This window comes from Spinacia oleracea, chromosome 5 (assembly GCF_020520425.1).
Source record: "Spinacia oleracea cultivar Varoflay chromosome 5, BTI_SOV_V1, whole genome shotgun sequence".
Taxonomy (NCBI): domain Eukaryota; kingdom Viridiplantae; phylum Streptophyta; class Magnoliopsida; order Caryophyllales; family Amaranthaceae; genus Spinacia; species Spinacia oleracea.
The window spans coordinates 484874-506556 of NC_079491.1; the positions used below are offsets into that span (position 1 = coordinate 484874).

The window sequence follows — 21683 nt, forward strand, 5'->3', positions numbered from 1 at the left end:
AATTCCGATTTCCGACAAGAAACAAAACAAAATCTTGGTCGTATAGTTGTATGATTCAGTCAAAAGGCAGAAAGCAGCCACCCATAAAAATAAAAATTAAAATTAAAAACATCTGCATATTGGATAGTAACATAGTACGGAGTATGATGTATCTGACCCTATTAAGCATCTGTTTTACATTTTGTACGTAGTCAACTCTGAATTGTAATGCTATATGTGGCTTTCCTTATCCTTTTGTTTAAACTTTGAAGAGCATCTTCTTTCCACAAATCACAAATATATGTTCACACCTGTGTGCATGCATCATAATCCTGGCAAGATTACCTAGTCTACCTACCATGAGAAAAACATGTTTGCAAAATTAGCTCAGTTTGCTAGTAGTATCAAAATAACTGGTCTTAAAAAAAATTGTGACTAATAAAATTTACATGCTAAAGCATGCTCGGTGTGTTTCGTGAAAAAAGAAAACCCAAGATTTCACCAATGACTAGTGAAAAGCTGAGAAATTTCAGCATACATAAGAGTTGATTTTGAGAATTAATGTATTGAAGAATTGAACTTAGCTGTACTATTCTCTTAACCTCAGTGATACAATATATCCCAAGTCAGTTGCTCATACGCATGGTATAGGTAGGATCATACCTCATATGAATGAACAAGTAAACTTGTATCAAGTAGTCACGATAACAAGTAGACTTGCTTCGTCCTCCCCTCAACCCGGCCCTTTCGCATACATGGATGAAAGTCTGAAACCATATTCATTTCAATCACAAACTTGATGAGCCATGACTTCACTATCTTGGCCTGGTTAATGTGTGGTTCCATGCATTTCATCAAATAAGTGTTACTGCAAAGTGCAAACCTTTCATTTTAGCTTAGCGGTCAGGTAGAGATGGTTGTTGTTCCTGCCTTTGCAACCAGCAGACGATTTTCAGGGGAAATGTCTGATGGGACATACTTGACAAGTTTAGCTTCCAGTCCGCATTCCTTAATCCACATCAACCTCCCCATATCAATTATATCCTTGCACATGAACCCTAATGCTGCCCTGTCCATTGCTTTCATGTTCCTTGTAATACCTTCAACTCCTCTAGCATCTCCACCACACTCTTCATTACCACTATAAAAAGCAGAGAAGATCCGTCAAAAAAAGGGGAAAACAGCAAAAGGAAATGAAGGAACTAGAGCCCATTCTTTTCACCAGGATAATAATGATGCTTATCAAAAGTATTCTGAGATTGTGTGAAAATTTCGGAATTTTATAGCCTTTTCTGAAGTTTGTTCAACTTATCCTTTCGGTACATGTGAAAATAAGAACAAAGTAAGAGTCTCTTACTCATTTGCGAGCTTTATAAGGGGAAAAAAGGAGAAGGGGAGTCACGATAGCCAATCATTTAAGGATAATACTCAATTTACCTTGGTGGGTGAGGTGGAATAGGAGATGGCAAAGAACCATCATCAGAGACATCTGACCCATGATCAGCATCTACTGCCCAACTGGTGAACCATGTGATAGCATGGAAATCCTCTTTAGTGATTCCTAGGTTCTTTAGGTATTGTTTACCTGCATGTTCATGGTTGGAGGATAAATGATAAAGGATATTGAACTTTGTTTCTCTAATTTACAGTAAATGGCAACAGAAAAAATTACTTGTGTAGTGTTTCCATTGGCAGAGATGGTGGCAACAGGTCGCCACAGCTATGCTTCTGAGATGAGGACGAACACCAGGCTCTTTCCCATTATCTTGATCACAATGTTCACTGAGACAACATCTAAGAGTCAAATCTGCACTATGCCATACATTCAAGTAAGATTACTGATATTCAACTCCTCAACATGTTCCTCTTTCCCTCAGTTTCATGTTTCTTAGAACAGGAAGGGTGAAAGAGTAACAGGGATCTGCTACTTGAACACAAGAAGGTCGATTTATATCTAAATAAATGGTTACGCACTAGATTTCCAATGATATCAGATTATTCACCTGTAGCAGGCCCACATAGATGTTTACCAATTGCCAAGTAAGGTATTCCCTTCAAAGACTCGACAGCATTCAGATTTAAATCTTCAACTGCATCAGTGATCAATATGTGTCAACACAAACACAACTATCCAATGTTTAAGTAATCCTTCAACAACCAAATACAGAATTGAGCTGGTTCAACATGATGCTTCAAAAAAGTATTATATACATGGAAATGACAAAGCAGGCATATCAAGAACTTCATTACATAACACGAAGTATAGTTATTAAAACTATAGTCCTGGTTACCAGGAGAAACATTACATGAGGTGAGAAAAACTCAAGATGATGAGAAAGTCGTGAATGCTCAGAAATGCATGCAGCACAGGGCATAGGGACACAACACCTATAATAGTCTATATCCCCCCAAATTTTTCCAAGAGAACTGCATTTTTTTACGGGGAAAGGAGGCAGTAGAAGGAAATTTTTTATTGCTCTATTCGCGAGGGTGGGAGATGAAGTATGTTTTCAAGATGTTTGAGAGGAAACAGCAAACGAGAAATAAAAATTAATGAGCAACATAACTGTTTCAGACTTAACAAAGGCTTTTCACAAAACATTTCCACAATGTAAAATAGCTTAGTGCTGCAGAAGTTCTAGGCAACGCAACAAGTTCCAATAGGTAATTGCCATCACAAAACAGTAGTCCAGTTATAAACTAGAGTCCACATCGGTACAATTACTTTTTTCTAATAATATAGATGCATAAACATACAAAATTGAAGAGATTTCAGTATCCCTTTTTCATATAATATTCTGTTCAAAAGCATAACATAGCTGACAAAAGGATAAAGGCCTCAAATAACCAGACACAGAGGATTTAATAAAACCTTACTGTCGATTCTTAAACGCTCCAATGCTAAGTTCTCTATTTGTCGTAAACTCCGATCTGCCTAAAATAAAAGATATATCAACATTATTTTCATCAAAAAAATTCAATGTGTCATTAAACTCTTTCCCTCTGTACACTGACCTTGAGCTTGTACGCCTTGCGCTCAACCAGGACTACCTTTTCAATCCCATAACAATCAGCCAATATCTGTGTTAAGTAACCCCTACCAGCTCCAAACTCAACCACAGCAGAGACATCATCTTCATAGCAATGCAATGTGCTACGATCACACTGTTCTTCTGAAAAAGCTTGATCAGAACTGCTCAAAGCCCCAAAGTCCTCCAAATTCCCGAGAATTGACGCTTGTTGCCGGACATGCTTCTCTTGGTATGGTATTTTCCTACAAAAACAGAAACCACAAGTATTTGAACACTAGGAAACACCATTTGCAAAGAATATAAACAAACAATCATTCAAACACAATGCAATTAAAACAACAAAAAATGGAGAGCCAATACATTATATATACATACCGGTCATTTTGTCTCTTTATCCAGATATCACAAGCGTTAGGTATCTTGTAAGAAAACTGCATGTCCTTACAAATGGAAGCATGAAGAGAACGGATCTTGGAGAGTAAATCATAAAAAAGAGGAGCACTCAAATTATAAACCCAATTCCTCTTCATCTCAGATGTGAATTGAACATCTTGATCTTCAGAATCTGTGCCTTGATTAATCCCCTTTTGGTAGTAAGGCTGGAGTGACAATGTCTGGGTTTGTTTCAATAATGGGCATCTCTTCAAGTGACCCTCCATGTTTTCTTCAAGCACACAACTTTCACAAATTCATACATCAAACAATAACATAAATATGGGAAGCTAATTAATCAACGGTAACAGTTTCAATCAAATGCATTAAGGAATAGTTTGGATATGATTACTAACTGGGAAGGGTCGATTGAGCAAGGAATCCACTTGCCATTGGACCTAATGCTGTGATTCCCGCAGAATCTATCACAAATTTCATAATTTAACTATTTGACAGCAGCTGAGGAAGAAAATGAAGAAGAGGGTTCTCTAATTAAGGGATACTTACGGGGAATCATTGAAGGGGAAATTGGCGCAAAATCGTTTCTTCTTGGGCAGCCAATATTCGCAACGTTTCTCCATTTTTACTTCTTCGCGACAGTTCCCACGGCAGAGATCTTTCTTCTGCTGCTGTTATTGGTCCACCACCGGTTATCTTACTATCGTTGCTTCTGTTTGCTACTGCGCCACTGCTCAGGTCTGGCCACTAGTATGTTTTGCGTCGCAAGCCTCAGCCTAACTTAGGGGCTTTCTGTTGACCTTAAAAAAAATAAGTTTCAGGTCCAATAAGTTTCAGATAAGTTACAATCAGGTTTAATAAGTTAAATAAGTTCCAACCATGTCTAATAAGTTTCAATATTAATAATAATAATTATAATAATTATTATTATTGTTGTTATTATTATTATTATCATTTATTTTGATTCCTATTGTTATATCATTATTCTTAAAACATTAAAAACTTAAATTTTCCCTAAGCCAGCCTATATTTACAAGCACCAAATTTTTTTTGAAGATTGTGAAGAGTTAGTACTCTGTAAAATATTTAGGCATGAATGAAAGAACAATACGCTATAAACAAGTATAGATAAATTCCAATCTACCAAGTGAATGAGTCTAAGGCCGAAACCTTAACCAGTAAATAAAGGTTTCTTAGAGCAGAGACGAGCTTGGAAAAAATTAAACAAATTCGTATTAGAAACACCACCAACAAAATACAGTACACATTTAACTACTTTCTCTCCCACAGACCAAAGTACTGCACCTATATAAACCTACCTCTACATCATCAATAAGTTGCTTATCTAGTCAGCTAATTCTCTTTTCTGCATTGGAGTCAGTTCCCGTTAAAAAAGTGTTGGAAAAAGGCAGGTCAAAGTGTCAAACCAACTAAGAAATACTCCGTACTAAGGTAGCCAGAAACAAGTATCATGCATTCATCTCCTATCAAATAATGTATATTTCTATATCTTTTCCAGGAAAGCATGCCACGAAAGCCATATCTCTACACTTGCAGGATAAGGATCATGAAGGTTCAAACTTTTACTAAGCAACGGCAGCTGTTGGTGCAAATCTAGTAAGCATACTACTGCATAAAAGTTACAACACAAACCAGGGCTTAACCGATTAAGTAAGGCAACCAAGATTGGTTCTATCCCAGCATAAGGAACCCAAGACCCAACTGTTTACACTGTTTGATTAGTATTTACGGAGGGGAAAGGAGGGGAGGGAAAAAGAGGGAAGAAAAAAGGAGGTGAAGGGATGTAATTTGATTTCTTAATAGGGAAGGAAGGGGATCCCTCCACTTCTCTTCCATTCTCTTCCTCTATGTCCTATCCAAAAAAGGAAAATACATCCCTCACTTTCCCTTTATTAGTTCCCTCCCTTTCCCTCCAAATCTACCTTCCAAACACAGTGTCAGTTATAAATCTCTAATAAAAACGACAATCTAGAATCTCTATTATATAAAGGAACAGCTGAGGGCGTTTTGGTAATAACACTTTTCGTGTCCCCCTTTGAAAATACTAAAACACCCCTGCTTTTTACTCACAAACCTGTCGTCCTTCACTCTCTCGCCGCTCAGCCCTCTCACTCTTCTCTCTCCTCACTTTTCCTCACCATCGTTTCTAGGGTTGGTTACCTTCCTCGCCGTCGTCCGTCACCAAATCGCGTCCTAAAGCAGCGTTAAAGGTATTTTTTCTGCGTCTTCTCCCCCTCTCTCTCTTTAGCTGACGAATCATGAGTTTTAATTAGTTCGTTTCTACCAAATTTCTGTCAAATTCAAGATCTAATTAAAAAATTCTACCAATGAAATGAAAAGATTTCTCCAAAAAAAATTCGAGACCTAATATTTGTTCATCCCCAATCTCTGTTTTGGGAAATCCCCAATTCGATTTGTTAATTTTAGCGAAATTTGAAAGCGACCTAATAATTATGCATTTTTTTGATTTATTCGGATTAAAAAAGAAGGGGTAAAACAATGTAAAAAAATGCCAAGTGTTGTAAAAAAATGTCCCAAACTGAGCAAAGCAACACTGTGGCATCAAAGACTAGGTCATGCACCTATGTCTAAGATAGAGAAAATAAAAGCTCTTAAAGGAGTAAAAGAAGATGATACTGAAGTTAGTTTGACCTGTCCTCGCTAAGTTCACCAAACTGCCATTTAGTTTGAGTGAATCAAAGGCAAACAAACTGTTTGAGCTCATTCATTTGGACATTTGGGGGCCATATAAAGTTACTCATCATTATCATCATTATCATTACCCCATTGCCTCAAAGAGGCTCCCGCAAGAAGCAGGGTAAGGGGGGTCGGACGTACGCAACCTTACCCCTGCAATTGCAGAGAGGTTATTTCCAATTGATAACGGGACGACAACGGGACGACCATCTTCTACTTCATGGAAATGAAGCGAAGAGGTATTAAGAGCCATATAAAGTTACTACAAAGGGAAAATATAGGTATTTCCTAGTTGTTGTTGATGATCACAGTAGAGTAACCTGAGTGAATCTGCTTAGACGGAAATCAGATGTTTTCGGTGCTATTGAAACATTTGTGAACATGGCAAGAAACCAGTTTGAGAAAAAGGTGAAGGTGATAAGGTAACATAATGCACTAGAGTTTGATGACAAAGAATGCAATCCCTTCTTTGACAAGTTGGGAATTATACATCAAACATCATGTGTAAATAGACCTCGGCAAAATGGAAGAGTCGAGAGAAAGCACATAAACATTCTTGAAATGTCAAGAGCTCTCAGGTTTCATGCTGGTCTCCCTTTTCATTTTTGGGGTGACTGTGTGCTTGCAGCTACACACATAACCAACAGACTTCCGTCACCGATCCTTGATAATCTGACTCCATATGAGGTGTTGTACAAAGAGCAACCTAACTACAATCATTTGAGAGCCTTTGGGTGTTTAGCTATGGCTAGTAATCCAAGCATTGTGAAAGATAAGTTGCAAGCTAGAGGGGTGCCCTGTATTTTCTTAGGGTATCCTCAAAATCAAAAAGGGTACAAGCTGTACAATCTCTTGACAAACCAGAACTTTGTGTCTAGAGATGTGAGATTCTATGAGTCGATTTATCCCTATCACATTTTTCACTCTACCTCATCTCAACCTGAAAACCCTTCAAACCTAACCACACTTCCCAAACACACATGGGTGGATACAGATGAAAGCATCCATGTGAACCCAGAAACACATGAACCCAAACACATTCACTGCAAACACAAACCCACTACTCCGCCTACTCTAAGAAAATCAATGAGAGATCACAAAGCTCCGTCATGGCATAAAGACTATCATGTAACTAACATGAGTACGAGTTCTCAACCTGCTGAAATACAGAACATTAGTACTCATGTTACTCATCAATACTATTGTCTCATGGCTCATTTGACTCGGCAAAATGATCCATTGTTCTTCAAGAATGCTATTAATGAATGTCATTGGCTTCAGGCCATGGATGAAGAGTTAGAGGCCTTAGAAAGAAACAACACTTGGGAGATTGTCGTTCTTCCACCCGGAAAAGTAGCTATTGGTTCAAAATGGGTGTACAAGACTAAGCACCATGCTGATGGGAAGTTGGATAAACACAAGTCAAGGCTTGTGATTATGGGAAATAGGCAACAATATGGAATAGATTATAGAGTAACATTTGCTCCAGTTGCCAAGCTTGCTACAGTTAGGTCATTACTAGCTGTTGTAGCATTAGAGGGGTGGCATGTACATCAAATGGATGTAAAGAATGCCTTCCTCCATGGAGAATTGCATGAAACTGTATTCATGAAATTTCCTCCTGGTTACACGGGGAAAGGATTCAGATTTGGTAATAAGTTTTGAGGGGGAGAATCTACAATCTGCAAAGGGAAAGTGATGTGAATATTAACGCCCTAACACACACAAGAATAAAATTCTAGGTTAATTCTCTAAAGGTCAAACCACCAAGAACAATTACTAGAACAAAAACGATTTATTTAGCTTGAATAAAGAAGAAATCACCCTCAAGACGATAATAAATCTCACGACGACATGTTTTAAATAAAACACTCAAACTTTTAATATATCACACTCTCATTATCAGATTCAATGCCCTCTTTTTATCGTACTAGAAACCACAAAAGAGTTGGATTAGGAAACTAACTCTCTAAACCAATTAAAATACGAAAAGTAAATTCTAGGCTTAAACCGGAAAAACCGACTTCAAGTGAAGTCCAAAAACCCGCAAGCCAAAAGCTAATTTACAAACAAACTAAGTAACATCCAAACTCTCAAATCTCAAGCACTTGATGATGTGGGAATGGAGGACTTGGAGAGTGAGGCCAAGGCCTTGGCAGTTGACCAAACATTTAGAGTTGAGCTGCTTAGGAACGACGCATGGTAATTGGATTAGTATTACTAGTCTTACAGGGGTGGTCTGCTTGGTGACTTATTCACACCAAAGTGCTTGAGATTTGAGAGTTTGGATGTTACTTAGTTTGTTTGTAAATTAGTTTTTGGCTTGCGGGTTTTTGGACTTCACTTGAAGTCGGTTTTTCTAGTTTAAGCCTAGAATTTACTTTTCGTATTTTAATTGGTTTAGAATTAGTTTCCTAGTCCAACTCTTTTGTGGTTTCTAGTTCTATAAAAAGAGGGCATTGTATCTGATAATGAGAGTGTGATTTATTAAAAGTTTGATTGTTTTATTTTAAATATGTCGTCGTGAGATTTATTATCGTCTTGAGGGTGATTTCTTCTTTAATCAAGCTAAATAAATCGTTTTTGTTCTAGTAATTGTTCTTGGTGGTTTGACCTTTAGAGAATTAATCTAGAATTTTATTCTTGTGTGTGTTAGGGCACTAATATTCACATCAGAAAGCCTCAACTGGTATGCAAATTACTAAAAGCCTTGTATGGTCACAAACAAGCTCCTAGACAATGGTTTTCTAAACTGAGAAGTGCTCTAATTGAGCATCAATTTATACAGTCGAGAACGGACTACTCTTTGTTTACCAAAGTGAGTCAGGCAAATTTTGTTGCTATATTAGTTTATGTAGATGATTTGATAATCACTGGAAAACACCTTGGTGCTGTCAATGAAGCAAAGAGAATGCTTGCATCTCAATTTTCATATGAAGGCTATGGGGGAGCTGAGTCTTGGAATTGAAGCTGACAGAACTTCAAAAGGGATATTTTTATCTCAAAGTTGTGATCTTCTGAAACAATATGGCATGATAGGATGCAAGCCACTTAAACTTCCTATGGACAGTCATGTGAAACTCACAACTTCCAGTGGGTCTCCTCCTCTCGATGATCTTGAGGAGTACCAAATACTTGTTGGCAAGTTGATATACTTGACCATTACTAGGCCTGATATAGCCTACACTGTGCATGTATTAAGCCAATTCATGCATAGTCCTACTTTCGTTCATCTTTAGGCAGCCAAGCGGGTACTTAGGTATTTATCAGGAAGCACAGACCAAGGAATTTTGTTAGCTGCACACACCACTGCTAAGTTACAGCTTACTGTGATAGTGATTGGGCAGGATGCCCCAACACTAGAAAATCTACTTCAGGTTTCTTCTTCTTGGAGATTCTTCTATCTCTTGGAAAGCAAAAAGACAAACTGTGGTGGCTATATCTACAGCTTCTAATACAGATCTATGGCCATCACTGTGTGTGAAGTGATGTAGCTTAAACAACTACTTAAAGATCTAGGGGTAAAGTTAATGGGTGCTACTCCTATTCTTTGTGATAACCAAGCTGCAATTGCTATAGCTGCTAATCCAGTATACCATGAGAAGACTAAGCACGATGAAATTTTTCCTAACTATGTTTCTTCCTCAAAATCAGCAAGCTGACATATTCACTAAGGTTTTGCCTACTTATCAGCATTCTGCAATCCTGTCCACACTGGGAGTTAAAACTCACTCTCAGCTTGAGGGGGAGTGTTGAAGGACTACAGTCCATTATGAAATAAGGCTTAGCCCATTATTGTTAAGTCCAATATGGACCTTTTTAGCTCATGATCCTAGGAAGATTGCTGTAATATCAGCAACTCAGATTGTAGTTGTTATTTTGTCTTTATCCTAGGATGAGTCTAGTATGCTAGCTGTCATATTGTAGGACCATGTGAGGCCTCTATTTAAGGAGAATTTTCTCAGCTGTAAACCCTACACAAAAAGTTACATCAATGAAAGCAGAATGTTAAGCTGGGAATATGCAGCGCCGTTTTCTTTCTTTTTTGCATTGTTGTTCACACTAATTCTGTCATCAGTTCCTTTAATAAATATAAAACTTCAAATGGAGATTACAGTTGCTCCATGAGGTTATGGAGCATCCGAATCCTAATTCCATAACAAAAGGCCAAACATTTTATTAATCAAACAAGTCTAAATCATTTAGAGGCCAACTGGGCGACATTCTGCGCTACTGCATTTTCTTCTTACTACATAAGTTTTCAAGTTCATTTTCAGAGAGCTTTAATTGGTATAAGTATTACGGAGTAAGTACCAAGGAATTCACCCAAAAATTAAAATCCCAATTCGATAACTATCACACTACCAAACAATCTCAATAGAAAAAAATAACTATTCAAATCACAACTAACAAGCTTAACTAAAAATCAGCTACACAAAATAGAATTCACAATTGACAAACCCTAAACTCTAACAAAATCGCGCGAAATCTGAGCTTTAAAAATCGGGGGAAATTACCTAATAATCACGGCGTTGATTGAAGAATCTGCTATTAGTGTCGTCCAAATGCAGTTGACGCCGCCATTGATACGGCAGACGAGCACTTTCGAAGGACGAGGATGGAAATGGCCGGTGGAGATGAACAAACAGAGAAATTTAGAAGGGGGAGAAAGGAAACAGAAAAATCAAATAATTGAAAATGGTAGTGTTAGACTGTTAGGTGAACGGGTGGGCCGTGGGCTAGATAAATGGCTGGGCTAGATGGGCTAGTAGATTGCTAGTATTGCTACTCCAGAAGAATGTGTGCTTTCAGTACTTGTATTTTACCGCAAATTTTTGGCTATATCCGGGTACAACTAAAGCTGACTGTACCCTCATCCAAAACGATGTCGTTTTGGGTTATTTAAAATAAACATTAATATACTGGTATAAAAATGAACATTTACTATTTCGGAAATGAACATTTATTTATTTATTTGGAATAAACATTTACTATTTTGGAAATGAACATTTATTTATTTATTTATTTGGAAATAAACTACAAAAATGAACATTTACTATTTTGGAAATGAACATTAATAATTTATTTGGAATGAACATTTACTATTTTGGAAATGAACATTTATTTATTTATTTGGAAATAAACAATACAGGCGCTTGTAAAAACATAAAAGACCAATGAAATGAACAATTTCATTATGAACATTAACCATATATTTATTGTGAACAAAATAAATAAACAAGAAAGAACAAATAATTCAACAAAAAAGAACAAACAATATAAAAAAGAACATAAAATTCCAGAAAAAAGAACAACCAATACAACAATTATGAACAACTTTATGATGAATTTTAAAGCCAACATGAAAGAACAAACAATACAACAAGAAAGAACAAATACTGGTACAAAAATGAATATTTACTATTTCGGAAATGAACATTTATTTATTTATTTGGAATGAACATTTACTATTTTGGAAATGAACATTTATTTATTTATTTGGAAATAAACTACAAAAATGAACATTTACTATTTCGGAAATGAACATTTATTTATTTATTTGGAATGAACATTTACTATTAGGGAAATGAACATTTATTTATTTATTTGAAAATAAACAATATAGGCGCTTGTAAAAACATAAAAGACCAATGAAGTGAACAATTTCATTATGAACATTAACCATATATTTATTGTGAACAAACAGATAAACAAGAAAGAACAAATAATTCAACAAAAAAGAACAAACAATATAAAAAAGAACATAAAATTCCAGAAAAAAGAACAAACAATACAACAATTATGAACAATTTTATGATGAATTTTAAAGCCAACATGAAAGAACAAACAATACAACAAGAAAGAACAAGCAATAAAGCAGATAATTATTATGAACAAACAAATAAACAACAAAGAACAAATAATTCAACAAAAAAGAATAAACAATATAAAAAAGAACATAAAATTCCAGAAAAAGAACAAACAATACAACAATTATGAACAATTTTATGATGAATTTTAAAGCCAACATGAAAGAACAAACAATACAACAATAAGTTTGATGAATGAATTTAAAAAACAACAAGAAAGAACAAACAGTACAACAAGAAAGAACAAACAATACAAAAAGAAAGAATAAAAGATTAATGAAGAGTTTAATTATGAACATTAACCATATGATTATTATAAACAAACAAATAAACAAGAAAGAACAAACAATATAAAAAAGAACATAAAATTCCAGAAGAAAGAACAAAAAATACAACAATTATGAAAATTTGATGATGAATTTTAAAAATAACATGAAAAAACAAACATTACAACAAGAAAGAACAAACAGTACAATAAGAATGAACAAACAGTACAATAAGAATGAACAAACAGTACAATAAAAAAGAACAAACAATCGACAAGAATGAACAAACAATATGAGCGCGTCGTTTTTGGGGGGTACAGCCAGAGCTGGCTGTACCCGGGTACAACAGTTAGCGATTAGTATTTTACTACTCGTAACTTTTTTTTATACCAGTTGTTGGACCGTCCGCGTCCCAAGGTATACAAAACTGTCTTTTAAAAATATTACGTAAAATACAATAACTTACAAATTGGTATAGTAAATGTTATAGTAAATGCTAGTTTTAATAAAATGCTTGAAATATGCATAGTAAATGTTAGAAATGCGACGGTAAAGTCGAATTTACATATAATAAATAATACGATACCCTGAATATTTGATGTAATGCCACTGATAAGAAGGAGTTGATGCACATTAATATGTCAATAGGTGTACGGGTATTTCCTATAAACACGAGGTCTTAAAACTAGCTTGAATTGTTTTATATTTTGGCATATCGACACACTTTTTATTTGGTCCTGATTCCTGATTTTTAGTACTCCATATTATAGGTGGTGTGTATAGGGTACCCCAGCATGGTACCTCGTTTCGGAAAATTAAGAACCGAAACCGAAATCAGTTGCATTAAGTTTCTAATTTTATTACCCTGAACCGAAACCCTTAACAACAAATTTAAGTTTTAAAACCGCAGGTTCTTAATAATTTCCGTGATTTAGGATACGATGACTTTTTGCTCATTAGGCATTAGGCATTCCTACCTTGAGTTTGATTTTTCTTTTCTTCCATTACTTACGCACGGCCCATAATCTATTTTACCTTGACTTTGAAATATTTCTCGTTAAAGTATTTAGGCTTCATTTGGTTTGGTATAAAATATTTGTGTGCAAAATAATATTCCAGGGAAAGCATTATTCAAGGGAAACACACAAGTTTTTTTTAATGCAGAAATAGGAAATATATTACCAACTGAGGATTAAACCTCAAAGTTTAGGGTCATACATAGAAGCCAACAAGGGAAGGGTACCATCACAAAAACCAATATTGGTACCATTCTCAAATTAAGACCAGGCTTACAAAAGTTAAAATATAAACAAACCAAAAAAAGGATGTTAGTTCCATTGACGTTCTTCTTTATATACTGCAACCCGAGACTAACCAAGCTAGACAGTCGAAGCTTCCTCAGTAACCATCTCCATCTCGTAGTCATGAACTAAAGAAGTGGGAGGTTGAAAGTGGTATATCTTCATTGATTTCATCTTTCTCCCAATCTCCGCAAGACCATGAGCAATCTTATTAGCATCTCTCTTCACGTGGAGAATAATAACCACCCAGTTTCTCTGCAAAAGAGAGGTAATGTCCGTGATGATCGAAGAGAGATGATGATCTTTGTAGCTGTGAGGATGATTCAGCATGAACTTTAGAGCTTCAGCATCAGTTTCCAACTCCAGGTGGGTCATCTTCCTTTCCCAAGCGATAAGGAGACCCTCTTTGATAGCAGTGAGCTCAGCAGCAGCAGCACCTATACTGCTGAAATGGGAAGAAAATCCAATTTGCCATATTCCTTTGCTGCATCTAATGACTCCTCCACCCCCAGCATTGTTAATATCTAACCAAGAACCATCAGTATTGAGTTTGAAGAACTGCTTCTGAGGAGGTGCCCAAATTCTGACAGCAGTAGAACTATTCCTGATGACTGGGTCTTTAGACTGAACAATATTGTTAGTAAAGTTGAGATCGGCCCAGAATTTATTATAAAAAGTTAAGCAGTTTTCCATTTTTTGATTGAAAACTGCATTATTCCTATAGGACCAAATGTGCCATATAGCCATAGTAAACACCATTTGCCATTCAGTACACCCACTTAAATTGAAAGAAATCCAATCATGCCAGTTTAAAGAGTAAAAAGACTGTAAATTCAGATCAAAAGAGGAAGAGTGGTATTGAAAAATCATAGACCAGAACATGGATGAACTATGGCAAGTTCTGAACAGGTGAATATTATCTTCAGTAGAATTACAGCATCGAATACAAATAGGGTCAAAATTAGGAATTTTGTGAGAAAGAGTTAGGGCAACAGGGAGAATAGAATGACAGACGTTCCACAAAAGCATTTTATACTTGTATGGCACACTAATTTTCCACATTTTTTTCCAGTTGACATTAATTAAACATTGACTGAGGTCAGAGTTAGAGGAAGAGTGATAAGCAGATTTAATGGTGAAAGAGCCCTTATTATCAAGTCTCCAACTGATAGAGTCAACACAATCAGTAAGAGTAGGAAGGGGGGTAGCTTTGATAAGATTACAAATACAAGGAGGAAGCAGGTGCTCTACTCTAGACAAATCCCATTGTTTATTAGAGATGATATGAGAAACTCTTAAGTGAGCTATGGAATCAGGAATAACAATGTTAGGAAGAAGATAAATAGGGCATTCACCCACCCAATGGTGGTACCAAAGAGAGGTATCTTTTCCATCCCCAATCCTTATAATAATTCCTTTTTTTAGAATATCTCTTCCTTTGAGGATATCCTTCCAGATAATAGAAGAATTAGGGTTAGAGAGACAGTCCAAAAAATTAGAACTTTTAAGGTATCTAGAAGTAAGGATTTTAACCCAAAGTTTGTCAGGTTGAGTAAGAATTTTCCACCCTAATTTAGCCATAAAGGAAAGGTTCCATCTTTTTAAATCTCTAATACCTAGACCCCCTTTATTAATAGGATCACACACCCTATTCCAGTTGGTTCTAGGCACATATCTAGATCTATCAACTCTGTTCCAGAGGAACCTTTTACATTTACTTTCAAGATCTTGAATCACAGTAACAGGGAGCACATCACAAGAGACAAGTTTTCCTTTGTTTGGTTCCTTAAAATTAAATAGGAGAAGATGGTGAAGATTGAAGGCAAAAAGGAAAGAGGAAGGTAAAAAGGAAAGGTAGAAAACCCGGCTTCCCTCCCTTTCAAAATGGAAAATATTTTTCCAAGTTTGAGGGAGTTATGGAAAATTGTTTTCCATGCCTTGCCAAAACAGACAACTTGAAAATAATTGAAAGGGAAAAATCGTTTTACACAATTACACCCCACCAAAGCGAGCCTTAATGGTGGATTAGTGGGCTTGATCCAATGACTTTGATATGATATCCATAAACCATACGAATAATACCATCCACAAATGTGGAGCCCATTGTAAGACCCGTATAGAATAATATGGTATAGGGTTATATAAGCACCATTAGGCATTGCGATGCACCGATTTCCTAGTCTAAAACCTGCTCCACAGAGAAGAGAGGGTGAGAGAGAAAAAAAATGCAGATTTTCGTGAAAACCCTAACGGGGAAAACCATAACCCTAGAGGTTGAATCCTCCGATACCATTGACAATGTCAAGGCCAAGATCCAAGATAAGGAAGGCATCCCTCCAGACCAGCAGCGTCTCATCTTCGCCGGAAAGCAGCTTGAAGACGGCCGAACCCTAGCCGACTACAACATCCAGAAGGAATCAACTCTTCACCTGGTGCTTCGTCTTAGGGGTGGTGCTAAGAAGAGGAAGAAGAAGACCTACACTAAGCCCAAGAAGCTTAAGCACAAGAAGAAGAAGGTTAAGCTTTCTATTCTTCAGTTTTACAAGGTCGATGATTCTGCTAAGGTTCAGAGGTTGAGGAAGGAGTGCCCTAATGCTGAGTGTGGTGCTGGTACTTTCATGGCCAACCATTTTGATCGTCACTACTGTGGTAAGTGTGGTCTCACCTATGTTTACCAGAAGGCCGGCGGCGATTGATTCCGGTTCCCAGTTAGTTTTTGTCTATCCAGCTTGAATATCTAGCTTTATGAATCAAAACTTCATCTTAGTCTGTTGAGGATTCTAGTACTATTTTGGTTTCTGGGAATGTTGGATCCACAATTTTGAATCTTGTTATAAGAGATTAATTGCCCCTTTTGTTTTAATCGTTATTATTCATGTTGCTTGTTAATTTTTGCGAGTTTTATTTTTTTGTTGAATGTTAAAATGTCATGTCTTTGTGGTTTAGTTCTTTGCTGAATAATCCAGTTAATGCTGGAATCAACACTATTCTGGGGTTTAATTAGCTGATTTCTGGAGCAGATTTATATAATTTCGTGAACTATAAGTTTATGCATCCTTTAGGTACAATTTAAGGTTTTTGAGCCTTAGAAAGTGATTAAAAGGATTTGGTTAGAGGACAAGGGTTTGATGCTCTTGGAGTCCCATATTATCCTTTCATATTATGGTTAGAATGTTGTGGCCTTAGTTAAGTGCAAAAGGCGAACACTTGCTTGAATATATGGAGGAGGCATTTCATTTTCTTTACATGATTTCGAGTAACTTCAATTTGTTGATGTTAGTTTGTACATACTGGTTCTGTTTTTGAAGCAAACTGGTTTGGAAGAATCGGAACAGTCGTGTAAACTTAATTGTTTTTTCTAACATGTCTAGAGTGAGTTCCCTGCACAGAACTTTTTTCATTTTCTTTTACTGGTGTATCCCGAGTTATTGTTTGAAGCAATGGGGTATAACCAACTTCTTACCAACACATTTAGAGTTTGTGGTTAAATTTTCTATAACTGATTTGAGTTATAGATTTCATTGTCATTTGTTTGTTATAAGCCAAAATGGCTTGGTTGTTTGATGGGCAGTTGGGCACTATGCAATTTGGTTGTTTGGATGCAATTTGGTTGTTTGGCTGAATCGCTTTCTAGATTGGTTTATGTGTTTGCATTATGCTTTGAAGTTTAGATGGCCAATTGGTGTTGTAGGAAGTATATATTCCTGATTTGTTATTGATCTTGCTTTTGCTTATTTGGTATGAGATTTCACACCCCATGGTTCCGAGTTACCTCAACCTTGATACTTTTAATGTTTCTTAGACTTCTTTTCTTTCCTTTTGCGTGTGTATCTCTTAAATGTGTGTGATAGTGTGAAGTATAATCAGTGATGTAGGGTTTATCCTTTCATTTGCCGTAGCTATGGTTTGCGAAGAAATTCTCTTCAACTTTAAGAGTTGTGCAGTTATTGTTGAATTGGTTCTAGCTAACAGATGTGGCTGGTCTTGTCTCTTGTGATGTGTTATATGATACGGAGTACTCCGTATTGAGTTGTGTATAAGAAATCAAGCTCTTCATTAACTGGCTGAGTTGTGCCATTTATTGTGGAGTTGGTTTTAGCCAACAGGTATATAATTTCACTAATAAGTCTTATAGCACACATTTGGTTCTGTGGTTGTATTCTTTCACCATGAATCTATAATAGATTTGGATGTTTGGTTGTATTCATTTCTAGGCCGTGTACTCGTATATGTGTTGGCATTATCTATGTTTTGAACAGGATTATTTGCTTTGCTCAAGCTTATTTATACGGAGTACCAAGTCTATCTTAGAAGTATTTGGTTAAATTTGTAAGGGTACTTGGAGTTTAGCAGAGTTTGAAGCACATCGTCTTCTCTGTTAGTTATTGGTACTCTAGCTGGATCTAGGAGCCTTTATTTGATCATCTAAGTTCTAAATTAATTTAGTAGAGTTTTAAAACACATCCAAGTTCAAAATTAGTTTAGTCGAGTCTACACGAGTAGTCATTGGGTAATCTTACTCTAGCTGGATCTAGGAACCTTCAAAATGGAGTCTGAAGTTGTTTTTTCAAGGATCAAAATGGGATAATGACAACGATCTGCTGTGTGCTCATACTTCCTAAAGTATGTCATTTTCTTTATATAAATAATTTCGTGTTCAAATCATAGTTTTGTTCAGAGTAAAGATGCTATCAATTTCCTTGCACACACCCAGTTTCGTTTAACGTAAAATTCAGGTGTTGTGATTGCCATTATGAACAAGTAACATAACGAAAATTTTAAATCAAGTCGATAAATAGTTAAATACAGTTGACTTAAGACCGACTAGAAACTGGTAAATACAAACTGTAATGCTTCCACACAACTTGTAGTTAGGTAAGTCGGACGTTTGATGAAATGTTGGCAACATCCGAATTCAGTTATTCTCCTGTTTCATACTGCCTCAGGGCTCAGGCTGCTTTGTGGTGCTGTGATATCCGTTGATCTGATCTGTAACACAGAACAGCTGTTTATGAAAACTTATAAACTTAATGAGAGTTTTATAACTCGTTTACTAGCAATAAGATTTATATTACGCGTAATTAGGCAAGTTAATATGACCTCACAAATGCTCTAGGGAACAGCTTAGAAAAAATCGAGTCTTTTCCTTTCACCAGCATTATGTATACTGCATAACAAGGAACATGGACAACAGCCAATGCGAAATACCTGCAGTCATGTATAATCTTTTATCAGGGAATGTCCAAAACAGTAAGTTATTAGAGAAGAGAATCTGCTTGATTTACCATAGAGGTGCCCACGGGGTTGAGAGGTCTAGAAAGGGATAAGGCCACCTGCATCAAACTCAAACTCTGCTGTTAAATAAACAACCTTTGAATTCAGAAAGATGATGATGATGGTGATTATTAAGGAGAAATGAGATTACCATGTGACACCACAGGCATGAATAATCCACTGGAATGTGGTGTATGCGGTGCTCCAAAGTATAAAGTAGAGAAACCCAAACCATTTAAACGGCTGAAAGATACAGTAAAAACTTCAGCTAATCTATATATATAAGCAGGCATGAACACCAATATTAGGGAGATTTTTTAACTTACAATGGCATTAAGAAGGGAATCAATGACCAGGAAGACTGCATTCAGTGAGTGAATGAATCCTATCAACTGCAGGAATATATATCAGATGTTGTTAGCAGTCAAAGCGCATTCTAGACTAATCTCTAATTTTCAGAACCATGTAGAAACGCAACATTGCTGATATTGGATTTCATGAAACTTATGGGTGTATGTTAGATGTTTGTGTCAAAGTACAGAATGCAAGTTTTTGCAACATTCTACACCTACAATAGCTTAACTGTAATCAAGCACTGACCAAGGTGAGCTCAAACTGTTTTCCAGCCATTGTTGGCACCAATACACACCAAAATACCAAGTCTGTAAGCACAGAAGCTCCCGCAGAAGTCTGATACAAGGATCAAGAACTCAATTAGTTATGTCTAGTAACAAGCACCAAAAGAATGAATCAAGGACACAACTTACCTGGTAAATTATTTGCATAAGTGACCCTAAGAATCCAACTCGAGTTTCATCATTCTTAACATGATTTTGCAACTTTGTGAGGCTTTCTCCCTTTCCTGAATCCAAAACAGCAGCAGATTCATTGCCTTCTGAACCGTTTTTCAGAACTTTGTCTTTCTCTACGTTTCCTGTTGGAGATTTCTCTGTAGACATAAAGCATCCTCGGGCAGAAACAATGGTTCCAATCTACATGAATGAATAAAGAAGCATAAGAAGAAGAAGAAAGCTGTAAACAGGAAAAGGACAGGATACAGGATATACCGCAAAATAGACCATAACCAGTGAAAATGTCCACCTGCAGATCACCAGACAGTGAAATCAGAAAAAATTGGAGAAAAGTGAAAATGGAGGAAGAGAGTGAAAGAAGGTTAACTGGGTATAAAAATAGAAAGCATAAGAGCCATAGGAATGAAGCATCTGGAAGAGAAGGTAAGCCATAGTAAGAAAAGCGAAAGCTCTGTAGAGAAGAAGCCATTTGGGGCTGAGCTTTCTCCAGCAAGGAACCCATAATACTGAATTCTGGGTATCTTCTTCACCATTAATGGTCTTATTCTTGATCAATTTGATGGCAATTGCAGCTGGGATTACAATGATCAACCCACAGACAGGGACTTGCCATTTCATCCAGTAATCAATACCCACCGTTGATTTCTGCATCTTTCAGATCAGTGGATGATTTGGAGTGTCAGATGTTTATGGGGTTGTATGTCTGAACATACACACTGGTGTTTGATGCTTATATATAATAATATCGTACAATAGTACAATTACGAGTATACCCTTAGTATCCTCTATTATTATAGACTAGTCTGTCTATTAAATCTGTTATTGTCTCGTCGGTCGATTCAAATTCCCCTCCTCTTCGGGTTAAACTGTTATAAGACCAAAGAGAGTGAGCAATGAATAAGTTACTATTTCCGTAACACGTTTCAACAACCACAAATATCTACTACGTATTCTATCAACCTTATTATTCTAATAAAAGTACCGCCATATAACTTACTTCTACAACAACCATTCAAAGTACCTATTAATAAACCATGTATCAATTTACCAAGTAGCACACGGTGTAGTTGGTGAAAGTTTCACCTTATGACTTTGAGGTCATGAATTTGATCCCTATTAGTTGCAGTTCTTCGGGATAGGGCCCTCTTCCTTCTTATTCATTCCTAATAGTTTTGGGTTGGTTGGTTAGGAGAGGTTCTGATCCAAGCAACTAAAAACAATCGTTCTTTTTACAATGAGATGTTACATACTTGAACATAACAAGGGATTTATGTAACATTTGTTGTGAGAACAATCTGTAGAGAAAGAGAATAGAAGGGACAATGTTTCCCATTGATATTATTCACAATTTATAGTAAATAAAGAGAGCTATACAAGGATAGTAATAGCTAGAATTTAGGAGTAAAAAAACAATGAAGATAATTACAGCAATATTACAGCAATCTCTTAAATTAAGGCAAATATTTGGAAGATATATGCAAGAATAAATTGTAAGGATTGACTTGAACCTAAAGGATGCAAGTCCTTATCATTCCCTCTCAAAATAGGCTGCCACAGCGAAAGGCCTATTTTGGTGATCAGTGTATGAAATTGATGGCGGGACAATGGCTTCGTAAGAGCATCAGCTAGCTGATCGTTAGTGGAGATATAAGATACTCCAAGGTCTCCACTTTGTACATTCTCACGGTCAAAGTAATAATCCAGAGCAAGATGTTTCATCCTTGAATGAAAAACCGTGATTAGCACTGACATAAGTTGCTTTTTTTTTTAATAGGTAAGAAGAAGGGACCATACTGAACCAACACCTAGCACATGTCTACCAGTCCAGCTACGCAGGTCATCGCTAGAGCCATTCTCAAGCATTTTGCAGCTGATGAGGCTCGATAAGGTGAGTTCCCCACCAACTCCACCAACTTATGTTGGTTACATAAGTTGTCCCTGCATTATCACAATAAACAACCGGTGCACCATTGATGTTGTTCCTAACCTAGTAACCTCCGCAGGGTTAGGTGAGGAGTGAAAGTTAATGAAGGTAAACAAT

General features: G+C 36.4%; 3 protein-coding genes across 12 annotated transcripts; 1 reads left to right on the forward strand and 2 right to left on the reverse strand.

The window, feature by feature from the left end:
* Window positions 1-54: 54 nt before the first annotated feature.
* Window positions 55-10808, reverse strand: LOC110776320 (tRNA:m(4)X modification enzyme TRM13). 9 transcript variants are annotated; one of them, XR_008921018.1, is made up of 12 exons: window positions 10637-10808; window positions 3951-4201; window positions 3800-3865; window positions 3387-3689; window positions 2995-3253; window positions 2857-2914; window positions 1983-2069; window positions 1652-1786; window positions 1417-1564; window positions 863-1120; window positions 643-746; window positions 55-329 (listed from the first exon to the last, which is right to left on the reverse strand). XR_008921018.1 is itself a non-coding variant. In XM_056828515.1 (11 exons), exons 2-10 carry the CDS (start codon window positions 4022-4024, stop codon window positions 883-885), a joined length of 1368 nt encoding a protein of 455 aa, XP_056684493.1. In that variant the 5' UTR covers window positions 4025-4201; window positions 10637-10808; the 3' UTR covers window positions 371-746; window positions 863-882. The 9 variants fall into 9 exon arrangements, 5 of the variants coding, with proteins under 5 accessions (XP_056684493.1, XP_021836583.1, XP_021836576.1 ...); XR_008921017.1 differs by having other exon boundaries at window positions 55-333; XR_008921016.1 differs by having other exon boundaries at window positions 643-1120; window positions 10637-10806.
* A 4916-nt stretch (window positions 10809-15724) lies between these two features.
* Window positions 15725-16419, forward strand: LOC110775679 (ubiquitin-40S ribosomal protein S27a). The gene has a single exon (XM_021980294.2). The coding sequence runs from the start codon at window positions 15782-15784 to the stop codon at window positions 16250-16252; it is 471 nt and encodes a 156-aa protein (XP_021835986.1). The 5' UTR covers window positions 15725-15781; the 3' UTR covers window positions 16253-16419.
* Window positions 16420-18318: 1899 nt separating this feature from the next.
* On the reverse strand, window positions 18319-20952 carry LOC110775688 (uncharacterized). Of its 2 annotated transcripts, none has more exons than XM_021980302.2 (10): window positions 20726-20952; window positions 20010-20508; window positions 19898-19931; window positions 19598-19822; window positions 19431-19520; window positions 19157-19222; window positions 18982-19073; window positions 18842-18889; window positions 18657-18764; window positions 18319-18545 (listed from the first exon to the last, which is right to left on the reverse strand). In XM_021980302.2, the coding sequence occupies exons 2-10, from the start codon at window positions 20291-20293 to the stop codon at window positions 18506-18508; spliced, it is 987 nt and encodes a 328-aa protein (XP_021835994.1). In that variant the 5' UTR covers window positions 20294-20508; window positions 20726-20952; the 3' UTR covers window positions 18319-18505. The 2 variants fall into 2 exon arrangements, with proteins under 2 accessions (XP_021835994.1, XP_056684510.1); XM_056828532.1 differs by having other exon boundaries at window positions 20664-20952.
* Between the last annotated feature and the right edge of the window lie 731 nt (window positions 20953-21683).

Excerpts from the sequence above, each read along its gene's own strand:
- LOC110776320 (XM_056828515.1), bottom strand. The coding sequence starts at position 4,024 with ATGGAGAAACGTTGCGAATATTGGCTGCCCAAGAAGAAACGATTTTGC. Across the intron at positions 3,866-3,950 it reads TTCCCCTTCAATGATTCCCC|ATTCTGCGGGAATCACAGCA; the intron begins GTAAGTATCCCT and ends AATTTGTGATAG. Across the intron at positions 3,690-3,799 it reads TGCTCAATCGACCCTTCCCA|TTGTGTGCTTGAAGAAAACA; the intron begins GTTAGTAATCAT and ends AATTTGTGAAAG.
- LOC110775679 (XM_021980294.2), top strand. The coding sequence starts at position 15,782 with ATGCAGATTTTCGTGAAAACCCTAACGGGGAAAACCATAACCCTAGAG.
- LOC110775688 (XM_021980302.2), bottom strand. The coding sequence starts at position 20,293 with ATGCAGAAATCAACGGTGGGTATTGATTACTGGATGAAATGGCAAGTC. Across the intron at positions 19,223-19,430 it reads AACAGTTTGAGCTCACCTTG|TTGATAGGATTCATTCACTC; the intron begins GTCAGTGCTTGA and ends ATATTCCTGCAG. Across the intron at positions 18,890-18,981 it reads CATGCCTGTGGTGTCACATG|GTGGCCTTATCCCTTTCTAG; the intron begins GTAATCTCATTT and ends AGTTTGATGCAG.